The sequence below is a fragment of the Lithobates pipiens genome, unplaced genomic scaffold (assembly GCF_037356315.1).
Source record: "Lithobates pipiens isolate NorthernLeopardFrog02 unplaced genomic scaffold, aLitPip1_a1.2 Scaffold_28, whole genome shotgun sequence".
Lineage (NCBI taxonomy): Eukaryota > Metazoa > Chordata > Amphibia > Anura > Ranidae > Lithobates > Lithobates pipiens.
Genome location: NW_027507789.1, coordinates 112460416 through 112483536, shown reverse-complemented (window position 1 = coordinate 112483536; position 23121 = coordinate 112460416). Strand labels below are relative to the sequence as shown.

General features: G+C 45.4%; 1 protein-coding gene across 1 annotated transcript in view; it reads right to left on the bottom strand.

The window, feature by feature from the left end:
- The window catches only part of KAT2A (lysine acetyltransferase 2A), a 101008-nt gene that overhangs the window by 39394 nt on the left and 38493 nt on the right, over positions 1-23121 (bottom strand). The window contains exons 7-8 of the mRNA XM_077459542.1: positions 22632-22738; positions 18479-18589 (exon numbers count right to left, since the gene is read on the bottom strand). Coding sequence (XP_077315668.1) covers positions 18479-18589; positions 22632-22738 — 218 coding nt within the window. The remainder of the gene's footprint in view (positions 1-18478; positions 18590-22631; positions 22739-23121) is intronic.

The following is a 23121-nucleotide window of genomic DNA, read 5'->3' as shown; positions in this document are numbered from 1 at the left end:
AGGCCTCTGTTCCAACTGAAGAAAAACAGCCCCAAAGCATGATGCTGCCACCACCTTGCTTCACTGTGGGTATGGTGTTCTTTTGGTGATGTGCAGTGTTTTTTTTGCGCCAAACGTATCTTTTGGAATTATGGCCAAAAAGTTCAACCTTGGTTTCTTCAGACCATAACACATTTTCCCACATGCTTTTGGACTTCAGATGCGTTTTTGCAAAATTTTGCTGGGCTTGGATGTTTTTCTTCGTAAATAAAGGCTTCCGTCTTGCCACTCTACCCCATAACCCAGACATGTGAAGAACACAGGGGATTGTCACATGTACCACACAGACAGTATTTGCCAGATATTCCTGCAGCTCCTTTAATGTTGTTGTAGGCTTCTTGGCAGCCTCCCTTGAGCAGTTTTCTTCTCGTCTTTTCATCAATTTTGGATGGCAATGTCAGTGTTGACATATTTTCTCCACTTGATGATGACTGTCTTCACTGTGTTCCATGGTATATCTAATGCCTTGGAAATTCTTTTGTATCCTTCTCCTGATTGATACCTTTTAACAATGAGATCCCTCTGATGCTTTGGAAGCTCTCTGCAGGCCATTACTTTTGCTGTAGGATGTGACTAAGAAAATATGTCAGGAAAGACCTACTAGAACAGCTGAACTTTGGGTTTAATCAGAGGCACTTTAAACAATAGCAGGCATGTACTGACTCCTATTTAACATGATTTTGAAAGCAACTGCTGAATTCTTAACTACATCCTTCCCCAGTTATAAGAGGGTGTGCACATTTATGCAACCACATTCAATTTTTACTCTCTACCCCCCCCCCCCCCCCCCCCCCAAGGATTTTAGTTCGTTTCTCAACTGAGTTGTACAGTTTATAGTTTTATAGGTCAAATTAAAAGGTGGAAAAAGTTCTGAAATTATTTATCTTAGTCTCATTTTTTTACATCATAGAAACCTGACATTTAAACAGGGGTGTTAAACTTTTTATATCCACTATAGTTGGTAAAATCTAAAGTTTACCCCACACTTTACAGTCTCATATAGTAGCTCTAAAGGAGATTGCATAAAGTATGTAGTGCAAGGACCTACTTGACTGGCTAGCTGGGTAGGTCCTGATCACATATTTTTGGTAAAGCTAAAGCTGATAGTACAAAGATTGTACCATTGTAGTGTGTACAGTTGCCATCAGAAAGATTTCCCCTCACTTTGTTCTGAGGATGGCCTTTTAACAAGACAGGAAATAGGGGGAGAATCTGCAACAGTAAAGAAAAATCTCAAAAAGCCAAGAGACTAGCAATCCCCCACTTCACAAAAAGTAGAGATAGATACTTTACGTCAAATTCAGTAGCTGTAAAAAATTTAAGTTAAACGGTAGGTTGAAGCTTGGACTTGTAGCTACCCAGCATGCTGTGCTCCTTATTGAAATTCTGGGTTCCACTATTCATTTAGGCTGAAATCAATTTTTTTCTTCGTCAGTACAGACTGTCGAAAATTGCCAATGATATATATCAAGTAATCACTGGGTGGTAGTTTTTAGTTAGCAATAATCGCACCTTGGATAAACATCTTTGGCTATTATGTGGGCTCAAATACAGCAAGGTGTACTACTAAAATTTCAACTTTTTTTTTTACAAAAGAAAATTTCAACTTTTGATAGGAAGTCCTGTTAGGAATGTTTTGACGATAACAAGCTTGAAACCACTTTCCCATGGGATAAATTGATTCCGACAAAATATTTTTCAGGAGGTTTGCACAGATTCTACCCTCAAAAGGTCTCCCGACTCCTCACACTGCCATTCATATGGTGGAACATAATGAATTTTTCTGTACCTGCCCTAGACTGACAGCTTAGGACACAAAGCTTTGATCTTAATAACCATCTCCAACTATTCCTTCCATTTTCTCCAGAGCTTGCACTGTAGGGTATACAGGACAACAAGGAAAGGCTCTGTCATACGTCCTGTCCTCCAGACCTTTGTTTATCTTTGAAGATTCCCTTTTCATCATGTCCTGGGTTATACCTTTTACTGCACCTGTTTACTGTTCTGGCCTGCTTAAGGATATATGTGGTCTATGCACATGTGTTTGTACTTCATTCTGAAGATTTGTACCATCCCGATACCTGCTGTTATTGTACCGTGCATTTGTACCACTAAAGAGCAATCCTGGTGGTTAAAATTTCAACCGACTACAGCAGTATGGTCTACAGAGGAGTAGGAAATCCATCTATCCAGATCAGATTCATATTCAGGTGATTTTTTTTTAAATTAATTAAACTATATATTTTGTGAAAGCAAACGTATTGCTATAAAATGGTGCTTGTTGCAATTATTTTATGGTCCGACAATATTCGCACAGCAGTTCATCATATGCAGATTTTCAGGAAAAACAAAATCACTAATGAATTTTATTGCACACAAAAACACAATAAACCCCCCCCCCCCCCCCGCTTTTTTTTGTAAAACATAAAAGCTGTTATGCAGAGAAAATGGATACCCAACTTTAAAATTGTTCATGTCCATGTAATGATGACAAGCTACAAAACAAATATCCATAGGTAACGCTTTAAAAGCCTTTACAGGTTACCAGTTTAGAGTTAAACAGGAGGTCTGGTGCACTCACAGTTTACACAAGTGTGTGGGACCTACATGCACGTTTGTGTGCTTGTGTACACACAGGGACCCTTTAACCAATTCAATACCTTAGGGCGTCGTATGACATCCTTAACTTTGTACGAGGATATCTGAATGATGCCTGCAGCTACAGGCATCGTTCAGATATTCTTTCCAGCTGGCGTTTCTGTGCACGATAAGAGCGATCATAGCGCCATCCGGTGCTTCTCCAGGCTCTCCCGTGCCATCGGGGGCCCGGAGAAAGAATCGGCTGGCACCGGAAAAAGATTTCCTGTGACCAGATGGTCACCAGTCATCTAGGACCGTCAGAGGCCCGGGCACAACATTGCGGCTGTCAGCATGAGATTGCGAAAAAATTTTTTCACAATCTCATGCTTTCCAGCCTGGAGGAGAGATGCGGGGGTCTTATTGACCCCGCATCTACCCATAAAGAGGACCTGTCACAATAGATTCCTATTACAAGGGGATGTTTACATTCCTTGTAATAGGAATAAAAATGACACAAACCACACAATGTCCCTGTCCCCGGTAGCTCGCGTTCAGAAGCGAACACGCACGCAAGTCTCGTCCACATATGTAAACACCGCTCAAACCACACGTAAGTTATCGCCGCGTGCGTTAGAGCATGTGCAACAATTCTAGCACTAGACCTCCTCTCCTTGTGGAAAGGGCCGTGACTGGAAAGGAGGGCACCTGCCCCTTTAAGGCGTAGGCTTGCACTACAATCTGTCTGATCCACCTGGAAATGGTGGCCGACGAGACCGCCATGCCTTTCTTTGGACCAGCAACCGAAACAAACAGTGAATCTGACTTCCGAAAGGGAGCAGTGGCCAACAAATACACCTTTAGAGCCCAAACCATGTCCAGAGCGTGAAGGGCCACCTCATTAGGGTGTTTTGGCTTAGGACACAGAGATGGTAATACAATGTCCTCATTGATATGAAAAGCCGAGACCACTTTCGGCAGAAAAGATGGTTGCGGAGGCAACACCACATTATCCTTGTGGATAACCAGATAAGACGACTTGCATGACAAAGCCTCCAGTTCCGAAACCCTCCTGACCGAGGTGATGGCTACTAGAAAGACCACTTTCTGGGAAAGAGTCAACAGGGAAATCTCCCTGATATTTTCAAACGGCGGTTTTTGAAGCGCCAACACCAGGTTCAAATCCCATGGGGGTAACGGTGGACGCACCAGAGGGACTACATGTCGTACCCCCTGAATGAAGGTACTCACTAATGAGTGAGACGCCAGGGGTCGCTGGGAAAAAAAAAATAAAATAAGCCAGCCAAGGCTGAAATTTGCCCCTTAATGGTGCTTAGCGCCAATTTCCGGTCTACTCCTTGCTGAAGAAACAGCAGGATCCTGGATATAGAAAAGGAGCGCAGATGCCATCCTTTCTCCTCACAAATGGAAATGTAGGGCTTCCAGGTACGATGGTATATCTTCCGGGAAGAAAATTTTCATGCCCTTAACATAGTTGGGATCACAGAGTCCAACAGACCCCAGTTCCTCAACACCTGGCCCTCAATAGCCATGCCGTTAAAGCAGGATGGAGAATTGGACCTGGAGACAGAAGGTCCTCTCGCAACGGCAGTCGCCAGAACGCACCAGGTCTGCGTATCAAGGACGCTGAAGCCAATCTGGGGCAACCAGTATCACTGGGATCCCCTCGGCTTCCACTCTGCGAAGCAGGCGTGGTAACGGTTTCAGTGGAGGAAAGGTGTAGATCAGCTGGTACTGATCTCACGGAGCCACCAGCGCGTCTGCCCATGGATCTCGTCCTGGACATGAATCTTGGCACTTTCCGATTGAGACGGGAGGCCAGAAGATCCAGGTCTGGTGTGCCCCACTTCAGGCACAGTAACCTGAAAATCTCCGGATGCAATGCCCATTCTCCTGGGTCCAGCATCTGTCGACTCAGATAGTCCGCCTGCCAGTTCTCCACTCCCGGATGTAAATGGCCAACAGGGCTGGTACGTGTCGCTCTGCCCATCTAAGTATGTGAGCTTCTTGTTCCCCCTTGGTGATTGACGTGTGCCACTGCAGTGGCGTTGTCCAACTGGATCCTGATAGAATGCCTTTGCAGTCTCATCGACCATGTGGAGAGGCATAGCCTCATTGCTCCCAATTTGAGCAGATTGATCGGCAACTTGGATTCTTCCGTCGACCAGAGGCCCTGAGCCGACTGAACCCCCATCACTCCACCCCAGCCGGATAGACTGGCGTCCATTGTGATCACTGTCCACTTCAGAAGTAGGAACGAATTTCCAGACAATCAACGGGGACCTCAACCACCAAAATCTCCTTCTGCAGGACTCTGGTGTGGAACTGGGCACATGGTACTGCCTCAAAGGAGGCTACCATGAGTCCCAGTACTCGCATGCAAAACTGGAGCGGCAACCACTTGCGGTTCATCAACAGTTTGACCGTGGATCTGAGAGTCTGCCATTTGTCTGAAGGGAGAAACAAACAAACACTCTCGCTTCCATGGAGTCCAGCAGCAAGCCTAGGTATTACAGACGCTGGGTCGGTACAGACTTCTTTAGGTTCAACAGCCACCCAAATTCTTGCAGGGTCTACATGGTGATCGCCACATCCTCCTCTAATTCTGAGGCGGAAGATGTCCTCAGGAGGAGATTGTCTAGGTATCCCACGATCGCGATCCCACATTGCCGTAGCAATGGCAAAACTGGGGCCAATACCTTGGTAAAGACCTGGGGGGCTGATGCCAGACCAAAAGGAAGAGCCACAAACTGGTAGTGGGCTTCCGACTGCAAACTGCAAAATTTTTTGATGCCGAAGTCATATGGGTATGTGCAGGTACGCATCCTGTATGTCTAAGGACGCCAGGGAGTCCCCTTGATGGAGTGCAGTGACTACTGAGCGAACTGATTCCATTCTGAACCTCTGCACTTTTACAAAGTGATTGAGGGCTTTTAGGTCCAAGATTGGAAAGTACCCCTTCCTTCTTGGGAACCACAAACAGATTTGAGTAGAATCCCTGGAAGCGTTCTCATTCCAGAACTGGTACAACCACCCCGCGATTCAGCAGGTCCCTTACTGCTCCCAAGAGGGCCTCTCAGTGAGCCGGGGATACGGGTATGCTGGAGGGGGAAGAATCTGTTTGGAGGCCAAGAGAGAAACCATCTTGTAGCCTGTGGAAATCAGATCGCAGACCCATTGGTGGTATAACCGAGAGGACCACCGGGCTGCAAACTCCCAAAAGCGACCCCCCACCCGAGACATGGGTGGAGGCAAACATTCATGCAGTAGCACTTTTATTCGCAGGCTTGCGGTTCCAGGGAAGTTTTTGACCAGCCGTGGTCTTCCTGTCGGGCTGGGGACGTTTTGTCAAGGCTCTGGGCGAACGAAAAAGCCATTTGTGAGTGGAAAAAAAAAAAAGGGGGCCCTTGACTACAGCGTGGCTCCTTAGCCTTCCTGGCCTGTGGGAGTAGTGTACTCTAACCACCGGTGGCATTTTTAATAATGTCATCCAAGAAGGCTCCAAAGAGTCAGTCGCCAAGGAAGGGAAGAGCAGTCAGGGCTTTTTTGGATGCCTGGTCAGCAGACCAGCATTTTAGCCAAATCAGGCGCCTCAGCACCACAGCTGACACTGAAGCCCTGGATAATAGAGGGAGAGTATCCAGGGCCGCGTCACAGACGTACTTAAGGACTTGCACTAGTTGGTCTGCTAGTTCCACGCAGACAGGAGAAGCCTGTTGCTCTCCCAATTCGTGGTGCAAAAGTTTTGCCCACTCAGTCAGTGTCTGCGACACAAGTGCGGATGCCAGTACTAGTCGCACGGCGGACCCCACAAACGTAAACAAGGAACGAGCCACTGCCTCGGCCTTCATGTCTGTGGGATCCTTGAATGCAGGAGTCCCCTCAACTGGGATCATGGTTACTTTATTTAACCTGGATACTGGGGGTCCACGACCGGAGGAGCCGACCATTTTTTGAGAAGGCTCTCCTCAAAAGCATAAACGCATCACCATGTACTTGGGGACCGAAAAAAAGGTCAGTTGCGGGCCACCCCATTCCTTGTAAATGAACTCGTCAAAATACGTCAGATACGGGAAAACCTTAGGTGACCGGTACACATCAGCAGAGGGATCTGCTGGCTCCTGAATCTTCAGGGTATCACGCACAGCTGTGATAAGTGCTCCAACAATAGCTTTGTTGCGCACGGACCCGGACGGGGACTCATCCTCACTGTCCGAACGGTCCTGGTCAGTGTCGTCTGACAAAACAGAGCAGGGGTCACCAGCCTCAGCAGGACCTGAGTCTGCATCAGCGCTCTCCCCAGAGGGGGGGGCTTTAGTGCACCTTTCTTCCCACGCACCGCCTCCATATTGGCAAAAAACTTATTGAGGACCGCCGTCAGGGTGTCCATGGGCACTGCGCAGTCTGCAGGTGACCCGCTTGCAATTGCCTGGATTTCGGGGGAAGACACCAGTTTCTGAAGCCATGCTGACTCTACCCCGTCTGCCACCCGAAGGGGACTTGGGATAGTGACAGTCCCACCCTCCTTACTGCCGCTGGCTGAGGGGCTCTTTCCCCGCTGGACTCGCCACCCTGAGGAGTTCTGCACTATCCCACAAGCAGTGCCTGTAGTCCCAGTGGACTCCCAGGTGCAGAGGAACCAAAAGCTGTGTCGTGCAGAGGAACCAAAAGCTGTGTCGGTGGCAGCCACTGCAAATAGCGCAAAACCGCTCTGAAATGTGGTCAGGCATCAATAAAATGACCACCCAGCGTCCAGTACAAAGACATAAAACACAGGGAAAATGGCTGTGAGAGCACATAAGCACATGCTGCTGCTAGAGAAACACTGAAAAAAAGTGTTCAGGCTTCCAGAAAATGGCCGCCAGTGTCCTGTATAGGAGATCACTAGGAAAATGGCCACTGAAGCCCAGGAAAGCATGCTGCCCTTGCCCACACATAAAATGGCCGCCAAGCAGCTCCATGAGGAACAGAAAGAAAATGATGACAGTCAACACAGCGCTGTACAAGACATCAGCAAAACCTCACAGACACCTTCCAGGGGCATGAAAAACAGGACACAGCTAGGCAGCGCAGCCCCCCCTACACAGGTGAGAGCCCCCCCCCCCCCCCAGGAGAGCCCCTGTATAGGCACACACACACACACACACACCGCTCAGCAGCCACATGCAGCAGCTCCCCAGAGAGGGGACTGGGGAGACTACAAGGATAAGGGTATCCAGCCTGTCAGCCAGCCAGCTGTTGATAGTAGATCACAGGATCATTCATCTTGCGCAAAAATTATGCTTCTGCATTAAAAAAAAAAAAGCACGGACTGATGGGCCCGCAGGGTTCCTAGGTCCTTCTCCTTCACTAGGCAAAATAAAACTCAAGCCTGTCTAGCAGACTGGAGGGTTGCTGCCCAGGGGACCGGCCCCTGGGCGGAACTAAGAGTTCTGAGTGTTGTGTTACAACTAATTCCTAGTAATAAGGCAAACAACCCAATGGCTAAGAGGAGCTGTGTTGGTGAATATAAGAGAAAATTATGATTTTTACATGTAGGAGAGGAGAGAAGTGCCAGAATAGGCCCAGTATTGAAGTGGTAAAAAAAAAAAAAAAAAAAAAAAAAAAAAATGTATAAATAATAATAATAATAATATTAAAAGCCAGTAATGTGGTAAAGACAATTTCATTAGCTCTTTACCCTGATCGGGGAATGGGATGTGGACATGCCTGATCCCTGCGCTGCGGGCTCCTGCAGTAGCGGCGAGAAGTAGAGGACGTCATATGACCCAGGGTGGGAGAGTGTTCCTGCAGGCGTCATAACTATATGCCGGTATGGAAGTGGTTAACTATTTCTAATGCTGTCGCTTAAATTTTTTTTTGGATCAACTTTGTCAAAAGAAAAAAACAGGTACTCTTTACTGAGGGATCTGGGGTCTATTAGATCTCCCCTCTGCCCTCAAAATTATCTGTACAAACCAAAATTTGTTTCATCAGATGCTTTACAAAACTGAAACCGAAGTAACGCCCTGTAGAAGCTAGCGGGTGGCTGCAGAGCCGCTCTAATCACTTGGGCTTTCCTGTACATCGCTTGTTGCAAGTTTTGATACCAGGACCATGGCTGCAGCCATAATCCTGGTCATCACTGCTTCCTTACAAGGACAAACATACATACATACAGCATCTCACAAAAGTACACCCCTCACATTTTTGTAAATATTTAATTTAAATATATTTTCATGCAACACTGAAGAAATGACACTTTGCTACAATGTAAAGTAGTAAGTATACAGCTTGTAAAACGGTGTAAATTTGCTGTCCCCTCAAAATAATTCAACATACAGCCATTAAAGTGGTTGTAAACCCACTTTTTGGACTTCTACCTATAGGTAAGCCTTATTCTAGGCTTACCTATAGGTAGTGGAAATATCTCCTAAACGTGTGTAGTTTAGGAGATATTTCAATTGTAGTCCACCGAAAATGTTTTCCAGGAGGGTTGTATAATAAGCCCTAATTTAAGGTGCTTGTAAAATCCTATAATCCACTATTACAGTACTATATAATGTACAACGTGAGCGTTTTTGTAAATTTGTGCCAAACACCTTCGCTACAGTGCCGCTTGGCTCTCAGCTGATCTCCCATTGCTCTCCTTTACTCCCAGCTGTCAACAGGGAACCCCCCCCCTTCAGTGCTCAAAGCAGGGAAGAGCAGGACATGCAAGTGCCCAGTGGCACCACAGGGAAAGAGAAAAAAATATATATTACAAAAACACTCACATTGTATGTGCACTGCCGAAAAATAGGATTTTTGTACTCCTTTTCTCTGAAGTTCATTGATGGACACAGCATCTTCATCTTGCACAGTACCACCCAGGGGGCGGTCCTACTGGCTAGAACCCCTCACTGCACCTAGCAGCTCAGTTCGTCAAAAGCAGTACAAACATATATAGGAGGATCTGTCAATGAACTTCAGAGAAAAAGGATTTTACAGCGAGTAAAAAAATCCTAATTTTCTCTTTCACTCATCGACAGGCACAGCATCTTCATCTTGACCTTAGGGACGTCCCCAAGCAGTGTCAAAGAAACAAGGGGTGGGAACAGCAAGAAAATAACTCCACCCATAACCAGAGCTCCTCGACGGAGGAGTTGCAACCTTAAACAGCCGTCTGCAAAACCTTGCGGCCGAAGCAAGCATCCGAAGATGCGCTCACATCAACCTTGAAAATTTTTGTGAAAGTGTGAATGGACGACCAGGTCGCCGCCTTACACACCTGGGAAACATACGCTTGATGTCAGAAATCCCAGGAGGCACCAACTGCTCTGGTAGAATGTGCCGTAACAGGAAAGGCAGGCGCCTACCCCCTTATGGCATAAGCCTGAACCACAAACTTGTCTGATCCACTGAGAAATGGTGGCCGATGAGACCGCCAGTTCCTTCTTTGGACCAGCCACCGATACAAACAGAGTCCGACCTCCGGAAAGGAGCTGTAGCAGACAGATACACCACGCAGAGCCCGGACCACATCCAAGGAATGCAAAGCCACCTCTTTGGGGTGTGATGGCCGAGGACATAAGGACGGAAGAACAATGTCCTAATTTAGATGAAAGGCCGAAACAACCTTTGGCAGAAACAAAGGCTACGGACGCAGCACTGCTTTATCCTTGTGGAGGATCAAGTAGGGAGACTCGCAAGACCAGGCCGCCAGTGTGAATAAGGGGATCTCCCTAAGGTTTTCAAATGGCAGTTTCTGAAGCACAGAGAGCACCAGATTCAAATCCCACAGAGGTAGCTGTGGTTGAACTGGAGGGGCCACATGTCGAACCCCCTGAACAAATGTACTCGCCAATGAATGAGTCACCAAAGGGTCTCTGAAAGAAAAAAAAAAAAAAAAAGAAAAAAAAAAAAGACAGCCAAAGCCGGTATCTGCCCCTTGATGGTGCTTAAGGCAAGTTTCTGATCCACTCCACGCTGCAAAAACAGCAGGATCCTGGAAATAGAGTATGTCCGCAGACGCTACCTCATCTCCTCACACATGGGAAATGTAGGCCTTCCACGTACGATAAATCTACCGAGAAGAGAGCTTCCGTACCCTCAGCATAGTGGAAATTACCGAATCCGACAGACCTCGGTCCCTTAGCACCTGGCTTTCAACAGCCAAGCCTTTAAAGCCAGTTACTGTAAAGCAGGATGAAGTATTGGACCTTGCGACAGGTCATCTCGCATCGGCAGTTGCCAAGAAACATCCGCCACCATTCGTACTATGTCGGCGTACCACAGACGCTGAGGCAAAGCTGGGGCAATCAGAATTACCAAAATCCCCTCGGCCTCCACTCTGCGAAGCAGACGAGGTAGAAGTTTAAGTGGGGGAAAAGCATAAATCAACCGATAATGCCTCCATAGAGCCACCAATGCATCTGCCGCGTCCACCCATGGATCCTTTGACCTGTCCACAAACCTCTGTACCTTCCGATTGAGACGAGAAGCCAGGAGATCCACATCTGGCATGCCCCACCTTAGGCAAAGGAGCCTGAAATACATCCGGATGAAGTGACCATTCCCCTTGGTCCAGAATCTGACCACTTAAGTAGTCCGCTTGCCAGTTTTCTACACCCGGAATGTACACAGCCGACAGAGCCGGTATGTGCCGCTCTGCCCACCGCAGGATGTGAGTGACCTCCAGTGCTGAAGCCAAGCTCCTTGTTCCTCCTTGATGGTTGACATACGCCACTGCCATGGCGTTGTCCTACTGGATCCTGACCGACCGCCTTTGCAACCATGTGGAGAGGCACCGCCTGATTGGCTGAAGTTCCAGCACGCTGATGGGCAGGAGGGATTCTTCCTGGGTCCAGCGACCCTGAGCTGACTGTACACCCCAAACTCCCCAACCGGCCAGGCTGGCATCCGTTGTGATCACCGTCGAATGAAGAGGAAGGAATGACTTCCCAGACCGAAGGGCCGGCGACCTCAGCCACCAGAGCAGGGAATCCCTGAGTAGCTGGCTCACCCAAATTTGACAATCCAGGGCCAATGGAAATTTGGCCCATTTGGACAGGATCTCTTTTTGCAAGACTAGAGTGTGGAATTGATCATGCGGTACTACCGCGAAAGTGGCTACCATGAGACCCAGGATTCGCATGAAAAAACAGATGACCACCTGCGGGACACCAACAACTTCACCGCAGCTTGAAGAGCCTGCAGCTTGTCCGAAGGGAGAAAGACTCTCGCCTCTGAGGAGTCCAGAAGCAGGTCCATCTACTCCAGGCGTTGAGTCGGCACCAACACCGACTTCTGTAGGTTCAGTACCAAACCAAACTCCCGGAGAGTTTGCCACATTCTCCCTTAATTCTGAGGCGGAAGCTGCTCTCAGAAAGAGGTTGTCCAGGTAACCCACGATTGAGATCCCTCGCTGCCTTAGTAAAGCCAAAATTGGGGCTAGCACCTTGGTGAAGACCCTTGGTGCCAACACCAAGCCAAAAAGGAGAGCTACAAATTGGTAGTGCTCGTCCCCGACCGCAAAAATCGCAGAAACTTCTGATGCTTGATGCATTATGGGGACATGCAAGTATGCGTCCTTGATGTCCAGGGATGCAAGAAAATCTCCCTGATGGAGTGAAGTGACCACGGAGCAAACTGATTCCATCCTGAACCTTTGTACCTTCACAAAGCTGTTGAGAGCCTTAAGGTCCAGGACCGGATGGACCCCTTCCTTCTTTGGGACTACAAACAGATTAGAGTAGAATCCCTGAAACCTTTCCGGCGTCGATACAGGTACTATCACCCTGCGCAACAGCAGGTCCTGTACTGCCCCGAACAGGGCTTCGACGAGCCGGAAGATGATGAAGGTTGGGAGGGAAAAAAAATCTATTTGGCTGACAAGAAAGAAACTCTTGTATCCTGATGAAACCAGTTCGCAGATCCACTGGTCATAAAGTAGGGAGGTCCTCTGAAGCAACCCCCCACCCGAGAGTCGGGCAAGGGTAAACCTTCATACGATAATAGATTTGCTTGCAGGCTTGTTTGGCTTGTGAAACCAGGGACGCTTTGTCCCTCAGCAGGCACCTCGGACTGGGAACGCTTACCTGCCGACCCGGGTGGATGAAAAATCCGCTTCTGAGCGGAAAGGGAGGGCCCTTGCCTATGGCGTGGCTCCTTAGCTTTGCTGGACTGTGGGAGCAACATACTCTTACTCCCAGTAACATTCTTAAAAATGTCATCCAGCGAGGCTCCAAATAGCCTCTCTCCCTGGAAGGGCAAATCCGCCAGTGCTTTCTTAGATGCCTGGTCCGCAGACTAGCATTTCAGCCAAATCAGGCGACATAGCATTACTGCGGATACAGAGGCCCTAGAGAGCAAGGGGGCCGTATCTAAGGCCGCATCACAGACATACTTAAGGCCCTGCACCAACTGGTCCACCAGCTCCATGCAGACCAGGGAAGCCTGTTGCTTCAACTCACGGTGCAACAATTTTGTCCATTCAATAAGCGTCTGTGACACCAGGACCGTGGCTAACACTGGCTGCAATGCTGAACCCACCATCGTAAACATGGACCGGGCAACCGCCTCGGCCCTTCTGTCGGCAGGGTCCTTAAAAAGCAGAAGTCCCTTCCACAGGAATTGTGGTTACCTTATTTAACCTGAATACCGGGGGGTCAACAATCAGAGGAGATGTCCATTTCTTCAGGAGACTCTCCTCAAAAGGAGACATCCATGCGTTTCTGGACTAAAAAGGCCAACTGCGGTTTTCCCCACTCCTTGTAAATAAAACATATCAAAAAAAGTTGGGTAAGGAAACCTTGTGGGACCCGAAAGGGACCGACACCCCTGTAGATGCCCCCGCCGTATCCTCCATCTTTAGGGTATCCTGCATCTCTGTAATAAGTGCTCCTACCAGCACCTTTTCCTGCGCTGACCCAGACACGGTGTCATCCTCACTGTCCGAGTCCACATCCTCCGATACGTCAGAACAAGGGCCGCCTGTCACAGCAGGGCCCGAGTTTTCCCCAGAAGGCAGTGGGGGGAGGGGGCATTTTTACCCCCCTTGCGCCCGTACGCCGCTTCCACCCTGGCAATAAAGGCCTCCAGGACCTCCGACAGAGCGTCCATAGGCACCGCAGGTGCAGGGGAATCAGTTACAATAACAGGGATGTCTGGGGAAGAAGCGCCAGCTTCTGACACTATACTGACCCACACTCGCATGTCACCACTTAGGGACCCAAGGCAAGTCACAAAATGTCCAGCCTCCTACCTGCCACAGACTGAGGGGCCCCGCAGGACTCACCACCCTGACCCAGGTACTGTGCTGTGCTGCTGCTGTCCACTCTCCCGTGTAATCCACGAGGTGTCTGTGGGAAAAGCGTGCTATTCTAGAAGGAAACAAGCACCCAGAGCTAGAGGCAAAACTACCTGAGGCTACTATAAAATGGCCTCCGGCCGCCTCAGCAGGAGAGTCTGAGGGCGCAGAGAAAATGGCCACCAACCTTCTAGGAAATGGCTGAAAGCCAAAAAACTGGCTGTGGCTACAAATAAAAATGCCCATGGCCCCATGAGAATGGCTGTGGAGCGCGTGGTGGCCTCCCTACATGTCAAACACAGCACAAACACCCCACCGTGGCCCAGAAACAGAAGAGAGGCCGAGCGGACCCCCCAAACACCCAGCGCAGCCCCCTGCCAGGACCCAGAGCCCCCCCCCCCCACCGAGGACCCCCGGCCAGGTACGTGCATCGCACCCCCATGTGCCCAGTCACACAGCGGCCCATAGCATGGGGAGGAGGGAAGGGACAGGAAGAGCGAGAGACCCGAGTCCACCTCCCAGAGAATGCCCAGTTGCTCCATCCTGGTGGAACCATACTTACCCTTCCTGCAGGGATTGCTGGATGCATTCCACAGATAGACCCATCAGCAGTATGGGGTGGCCGTCGGCCATGTCACACAGTGACAGACAGTAGTAGCCCGGTTATGTGTGTGCCCCGGAGCATATAGCTCACCGGCCGTCCCTGGATCAGATGGGGCATGTCGTGGCCGACCCAGCACGTAGCTAGAGCCTGCTCACGCTCGATGGCCAGGCTGGGGAGACTACCAGGATCTATATCATCCAGCCTGTCACCCAGCCCGGCTGTTGATTGTAGATCACAGGAAATCAAAAATGTAGAAAAAAGAAAAAAATTCCCAGGACCAATGGTCCCACTGGGAGCCAGGTCCTTCTATTTTAGGCAGAAAAAAACGGAGCTGCTGGATGCAGCGTAAGGGTTAATACCCAGTAGGACCGCCCCCTGGGCGGTACTGTGCAAGTGTTGCCGTTTTTAACACTTTCTGCCTAGTCCTCTCCTAAAGGAGTGATATAACCCTAAGGTCAAGATGAAGATGCTGTGTCAGTCAATGAACTTCAGAGAAAATTAGGTTTTCATTTGCGTTTTTTGTTCTTTTCGAAAATTCGGAATTCCTAAATTCAAGAAAAAAGGAAAATCTGAAAATTCGAAAGACCGAAAATCCGAAAATCTAAGAGAATTTAAAAAAAAAACACAACTATTAAATTATAGGTATTGGAATTTCCTTTCAAATTTGGCTGTTCGTGAACATAACGAATAAAAATGTATCTGAAGTTAAGAAATATCCAAAATAAAGAATCTAAACAAATGGAACAGAACAAAATAGTAAAGTTTTATTATTGTTACTAATTTGTTACATTCCATTAGTTTAGATACAGCATTCGTTATTATGGGTAATTCTTAACTTTGGATAAATTTGTTACATTCACTAACCAAATTTGAAAAGGAAATTCCAATACCTAATTTAATAGTTAGTAATAGTCAAGTTGATGTATCCGGCCATGTGACCCCTGAAGATGTCAGACGCACTGAAGAAACGCGCAAGTACGGTCAAGCGTGAGGTGTAACTTCTGCCCACAGTGAAACACAGGTGGAGCATACCACGGCGTCCCCGTGTTTGTTTTTCAACCTCTTATTATGCTGGTTGGCATTTAGCGCCATTTCTTTTATCAAATAAACCACGTTTTTTTTTTAGATACTTCACCATGGGAGATTGTTCTTTACCCTATATCCAAGCTGGATATACGCTGGCCATTCCTTGTATTGGAGATATAATTTGGACCTGTAGTGACGGATCCCTGGGAGCAGTTTGATAATTCAAAGGCAGTTATGATCGCTGTAATAGGGTTCATATCCATCTGGTGAGTAGGCCGTTTGCTCGGTGTTGGTGGAGGATTTCTCTAATCACTCAAGCATTGGAAAAGTCACCTTTAACACTTGAATATACTGGACGATCTTTTTGGTCTTGAGCATTTCTGATAAGGGAGGTTTGATTCACTTTTATTCTTCATTTTTATTATTCACTGATACATTTATTTTAAATTTGCACAGCAGATATGTTTGGTTACTATCTGCATTGTTGTGTATATCCCCACTGGAGTGAATCTGGTGGTTTTGTAGTTATAATTTATTTTGTACTGTTTGTACTTTACTATTAGATAATCATCAGATTATAAGCGCGGTTCACCATATACACTTATTAGTGGGAGTGCTTTAGCAGTCCTGCTATTGTTATTCGTTTTATTAATCATCACGATCATCTTTTTATTATTATTACGTACGTTTTTTTGGCTCTGCGTAACTTCTGCATACTTCCAGCTATTAAACTTTTAAAACGTTCACCTCTTTCAGCTGATTTGTGCACTCCTTCAACTTTTTTTTCTACTATTTAGGCTTCATGCAAACTCTGCTGAACACAGGTTTTTAAAAGCTGAAACCGGTGTTTAGAAACGCCTGTTTTGCCGCGATTTAGCTGCGTTTTACCACATTTGCGTCTAGAAGCGTTTAGTTAAGCTAACATCATAGACCCTCCCCAAGCTCAAAAAAAACTGTATTATTAACCATTTCAGCCATTTTGTGAGACCAGAATGAGTAGCAGCAGCTGTGAGAACAGCAGTGTACTTGTATTTAGCGTGTCACCTGCCACAAGCTGTGGATTGTCCACTTGCCACAAGCTGTGGATTGTCCACTTGCCACATCACCTGCCACAAGCTGTGGATTGTCCACTTGCCACATCACCTGCCATAAGCTGTGGATTGTCCACCTGCCACAAGTTGTGAATTGTCCACTTGCCACGTCACCTGTCACGTCACTTGCCACGTCACCTGCCACAAGTTGTAGATTGCCAATTGCTACATCACGTGCCACGTCACCTGCCACAAGTTGTGGATTGTCCACTTGCCATGCCACGTCCCTTGCCATGTCACCTGTCATGTCACCTGCCACAAGTTGTGGATTGTCCACTTGCCACGTCACCTGCCACAAGTTGTGGATTGTCCACTTGCCACGTCACCTGCCACAAGTTGTGGATTGTCCACTTGCCACGTCACCTGCCACAAGTTGTGGATTGCCAATTGCCACATCAATTGCCACGCCACCTGCCACATCACTTGCCACAAGTTGTGGATTGTCCACTTGCCACATCAATTGCCACGCCACCTGCCACATCACTTGCCACAAGTTGTGGATTGTCCACTTGTCACAAGTTGTGGATTGTCCACTTGCCATTGCAATTGTTTAAAATATTTTTTTAATGGTTTTACATCATTTGCCATCATTTGAGAATTTTAATGTAAAAAAAAAAAAAAAAAAAAGTCACCTTTAAAAAACGCTTATAAACGAAAACGTGGCAAAAAGGTGGTACCGGCGTTTTGTGTCTGAAACGTGGAAAACGTTTGTGCCTGAACCCATTTTTTTGCTTCTGAAATAACGAGGTTAAATGCAACTGCATAAAAACGGCAAAAAAACGAGACTGTGTACATGGACACATAGGATAACATTGAATGAGTTCAGGGGCAGTTGAAAAAAGTGTCCAACTGCCTCTGAACGTGTGTTTAACAGCGTCTCGTGTGCATGAGGCCTTATACTTTTTAAAATATAAAGATTAACACTTTTTTTTTAACATTGAAGTCCATGAGCGCATGCTTAAAATCCATAAAATCTTCTTCCACCAAGTTTCAGCTCCTTCATATTTTCACCTACAGATGCCAAACAAACTTTAAAATGTTCACAAAATATTCAGCTATCTGGCTATATCTTTTCAGTTTGCTATCTTTTACAGTTTTTGTGAAAAAGCTGTTTAAGTTTAGTGATCATTTCCGAAAATGTCATTAAATTTAGGGCAGCCAGGCTTTTGTTGTCTGTTTTGTTTCCATGGTTACCAAAGCTTCTTACACACAGTGATGGGCAGTGAGGGAGAGCACAGACACACCATGTACTGATTTATAATAGAGGAATATGATGGGGCAGTTTTGGTGGGGCAATTCTGATGGGGCAGTTTTGATGCTATTCAGCATTCCCACGCTTTTTCTCCAGGAAATGCATTTTCTAGTTACACTGGTTTTACTTTTTGAATGGGTAGCTGTTTTTATAATTTCATAATTTGCGCTGGTACGGAGCCATTGTTCCCCTATCACACACAGCTTTTTAAATTGTCCAATTACTTTTGGTCCCTTGAAAAAAAAGAGGGCTGGGGTGGGTGTGGCTGTTCTTAAGAGCTGCAATTCCTAAACCCTTCCTCCGATTTGGATGCACATACCCTCAATTTAAACAGTGTGCACTTTCAGCCCATATTCATTATAGAACTAACTATTTCAGGTATTTACCAAAACTTGAATGTTTTGGTAAATACCTGAAAAAACAACCATGAAAAAACAAAAAAAAAAAAAAAAAAAAAACATTGTGCCTGTATCCTGTCCAAATATATAGGAAACTAACTAAGCGATTAAGTAGAGCAATCAGTTCCCTTTTTAATATTAATTTACCTGCAAATCATCATTAGAAAAAAAAAAAAAATGTAGCAATATTTTATGCATTACCAGGTAGAGGTTCTGAAATCCCAGCATCTCCATTGGATGTTAGAGTTGAGTTGTTGTTCAGGCTGTTGCTGAAGAGTGGAGCACTAGGGGCAGCAGTAGTGTTTACAGCAGCTAGTAAGATAAACAAAAAAAGTCAGCTGTAAACAAACAAAAAAAAAAAAAATTCCAAAATTACACCATCTGCTTTCCAGGTAAAGAAAAATAGTGGAAGGTAAGTTGCAGTTTAAGCAGAATTAAAACTCTTCAATATGGTTTATGCCATAATGTGCTAGAATGTACTGCATATTAGCACATTATTGCAGACTTACAGTGCATATAAAAAGTCTACACACCCCTGTTAAAATGTCAGGTTTCTGTGATGTAAAAAAAATAAAATACAAATATCAAAATAAAATAATGTGGTTGTATAAGTGTGCACACTCTCTTAACTGGGCATGTGTTCAGAATTAAGCAATCATATTCAAACGCATGTTAAATAGGAGTCAGTGCACACATGCCATCATCCAAAAAGTGCCTCTGATTAACCCCAAATAAAGTTCAGCTGTTCTTGTAGGGGCTTTCCCGACATTTTCTTAGTCGCATTCTACAGCAAAAGCCATTGACCGCAGAGAGTTTCCAAAGCATCAGAGGGATCTTATTAAGAGGTATCAGTCAGGAGAAGGGTACAAAAGAATTTCCAAGGCATTAGATACACCATGGAACACAGTGAAGACAGTCATTATCAAATGGAGAAAATATGGCACAACAGCGACATTACCAAGAACTGGACGTCCCTCCAAAACTGATGAAAAGACAAGAAGAAAACTGGCCTGGGAGGCTGCCAAACATTAAGGGCCATAGAAAACGCAATTCGGATGCGCTCCAGATGCTTTTCTGCATTTGTGTTAAATGCAGATATAACCTACTTTCCATGCGTTTTTGATGCATACAAAAAAAAAACGCCCTGGACTGCATGTGGTGTGAACTGGCCCTAAAAGAACTGCAGGAATATCCAACTGTGTGGTACATGTAAAAACAATCTGCCGTATTCTTCATATGTCTGGGCTATGGGGTAGAGTGGCAAGACAGAAGCCTTTTCTTAAGAAAAACATCCAAGCCTGGCTAAATTTTGCAAAAATACATCAGACGTCCCCCAAAAGCATGTGGGAAAGTATTATGGTCTGATAAAACCAAGGTAGAACTTTTTAGTCATAAATTCCAAAAGATTTGTTTGGCGCAAAACATTGCACATCACAAAAGAACACCACACTCACAGTGAAGCATGGTGGTGGCAGCATCATGTTTTTGGGCTGTTTTTCTTCAGCTGGAACAGGGGCCTTAGTGAAGGTAGAGGGAATTATGAACGGTTCCAAATACCAGTCAATATTGGCACAAAACCTTCAGGCTTATGCTAGAAAGAACTTCATCTTTCAGCATGACAAGAACCCAAAACATACATCCATATCAACAAAAGAATAGCTTCACCAGAAGATTAATGTTTTGGAATGGCCCAGCCAGAGCCCAGACCTGAATCCAATTGAAAATCTGTGGGGTGATCTGAAGAGGGCTGTGCACAGGAGAGGCCCTCTCAATCTGACAGAATGAGTGTTTTTGCAAAGAAGAGTGGGAAAATATTGCCAAGTCAAGATGTGCCATGCTGATAGACTCATACCCAAAAAGACTGAGTGCTGTAATAAAATCAAAAGGTGCTTCTACAAAAGTATTCGTTTAACCCCTTTCCGCCGAGCGTACGCAGATGTGCGTATTCGGCTTTCAGGGGTTATACCGGGATGATGCCCGCAGCAGCAGGCATCATTCTGGTACAGTTTTTTTTATTTTTTTATTTAGAGCCAGCGATCGGCTTTCCAGATATAGCAACCGATGTGGCTGTAAGCCACTCGGCTGTTATACCGTAGGAGCGGGAGGGGACGTCCCCCCTCCCGCCGTTCTTACCGGGACTCCTGCTCCATCGGGAGCCCTGATCGAACATCCACCACTTCTGGCGGCTAGGGACAGACTGGAATGAAGCCGCAGAAAAGAAAACGCATACGGAAGTCGCGCCCGCATATGTAAACTGTGTTAAAATCACACATGTGCGGTATCGTCGCGATTGTCAGAGCAAGAGCAATAATCCTCCTCTAACTCTAACCTGCTAACTGGAAAATCGCCTATGGTGATTTTTTTTTTTTTAGGTGGTTTGTCATCATTCCATGAGTGCGTGCAATTATAAAGCGTGACACATTTTGTATTTACTCTGCATAACATCTTTCACAGTATACAAAAAAATTGGGCTAACTTTACGGTTTCGTTTTTTTTTAATTCATGAAAGTGTCCCTTTCCCCAAAAAGCTGCGTTTAAAAACACCACTGCACAAATACCGTGTGACATAAAATATTGCAACAATCGCCATTTTATTCTCTAGGGTCTGTGAGATATATATATATATATATATATATATATATATATATATATATATATATATATATATATATATATATATATATGAGAGAGCGCAAGAAAATAGGCTTAGTCATGAAAGGGTTAAGGGTGTGCACACTTATACAACCATATTATTTCAGTGTTTTTTTATTTTTACTTTCCTCCACCTAAAAGATTTAATTTATTGTCAAACTGAGTTGTACAGTTTAGAGATCACATTAAAAAGGTGGAAAAAGTTCTGAAATGATTTATCTTAGTTTTTTTACACCACAGAGACCTGAAATTTTAAACAGGAGTGTGTATATTTTTTATACCCACTATATGCAGAGTAAGGTTTGCCAGATTGGATACAGATTGATTGGTTAGCTTTGGGAAGTCCTCATATTATATATAGTTTTGGTAAACTAAAAAGGTGAAAGCAAATTTTTGGGAAAAAAACAAAACAAAAAAAATTAAAAATAAAACACGACTTTAAAAGAGGAAGTAAACTTCCCTCTGATGTTTGTACCTATAGGCAAGCCTATAATGAGGCTTACCTATAGGCATTGTATATCTCTCCTAAACACACACTGTTTAGGAGATATTTACTGTATACTGCGACGATCAAGTCATCAGCACAGGTGCTCTGAAGGAATGGGCGCCCGTGCTGTGACTGGCGGCTTTCGCGTGGGACGTCACGCAGCTGTGGCCAGTCACACAGCCGGAGTCTGCGGACTCAAAAAGGAAGACAGCTGAAGAGGGTTGCGGCCTCAAGCAGCGACGATGAGGGTTACCCCCTTCCGCCACCCATAAAAGTGATCGAGTGGCTATAATTAGCCACTCGGATCACATCTGTCTTACAGGGAATGGCCGGCTGAAAAGATACATACCAGGATGATGCCTGTAGGTGCAGGCATCATCCTGGTATAACCACTGAAACTCGAGGACATCCTATGGGTGTTAAATATAAAAGATGTTTACGACAAACTACATCAACATTGGCAAAGCTTTAAAAGCCGTTACAAGTCGCCAATTTAGAGTTACTTGTTCGCGGCTATACCTTACGTGTGGTGCAAGCACAGTTTATGTACATGTGTGGGACCAATGCGCACGCGAACATGGTGGAGGTTTTAAACTTTATTGTTATGTGGTTTCTTTAAAAAAATAAAAGTTTTTTTTTCTTATCACAATTAAAAACCATCCCTTTTAACAGCAAAAGGTACTCTTTATGGAGAGATCTGAGGTCTTTTGGACCCCAGACCTCTCCTTTGCTCTAAAAGCAGCTGATCACACCAAGATCGATGTGTTCAGAAGCTCTGCCCATTTAAAAATGGCACTGCTTACATTCAGGAAACCGGAAATATCACTTCCTGTACCACAGAGATCGGGGCACTTGGGGTCTTCCATGATCTCTGCAGTACACTACAAACACTTGGTAACTAAAACAAAACAGAAGGCCCAAAAGCTAGTCTTGAAAAAACCTAGATTCATTTTTTGCAAGTGGTAAGACAGTTGCTTTAAAAAGTACATAGAAAATCTGGTCTATTTGCTGTGATAGTGTCAGTGGTGGAGGTTTTGCTTCTTTCACTAAAACCGTGCCTGGATGATATGCACCCATAGGTAATAAATGTCTGTCTCTTTACTTCGAAAGACTATGAAACCTTATGGGGCCTCTTTTTTTTTTTTTTCAAGGCATAGTATCACATAACCAGTAACAGCAAGATGCTGAATAGGATTATCAGCCTAATTACTCTACCTGGACGGGACACTAGCTGAGGAACTTCTGTGTTAGGGACAGTGAAATCTGCCTCCCAGATTGGAGAGGTCTCACCGTATATTTCTTCTTCCAACATGGAGAGGAACCTGAAACGTAAAAAAGGGAGGAAATTAATTACCAGAGATAATCCATAAAATATGCAATAACCCATTTTCACAGAAAATAAAATCATATTTTTCATATTCAGTACACGATCTGGTTTTATATGGTCTTTTACAATAGGGTCCTTCCAGCTTTTTTTTTTTTTTTTTTTTTTTTAAATAAGCTTGAAAAAATATACTGCTCAGTGGCAGATAAGCTTATGCTAGCTTGTAAACTATTAATGTGCGCTCTGATACTCAGATGCTTTATTGTGCATTTGGACCAACACCGTCTCCAATATACTCATGAATTTTTTTTTTTTTTTAATCTCCAGAGAAGATTTCTCAGTCACCAACATCACTATGATAACCAAGAACCGAGTACCAAG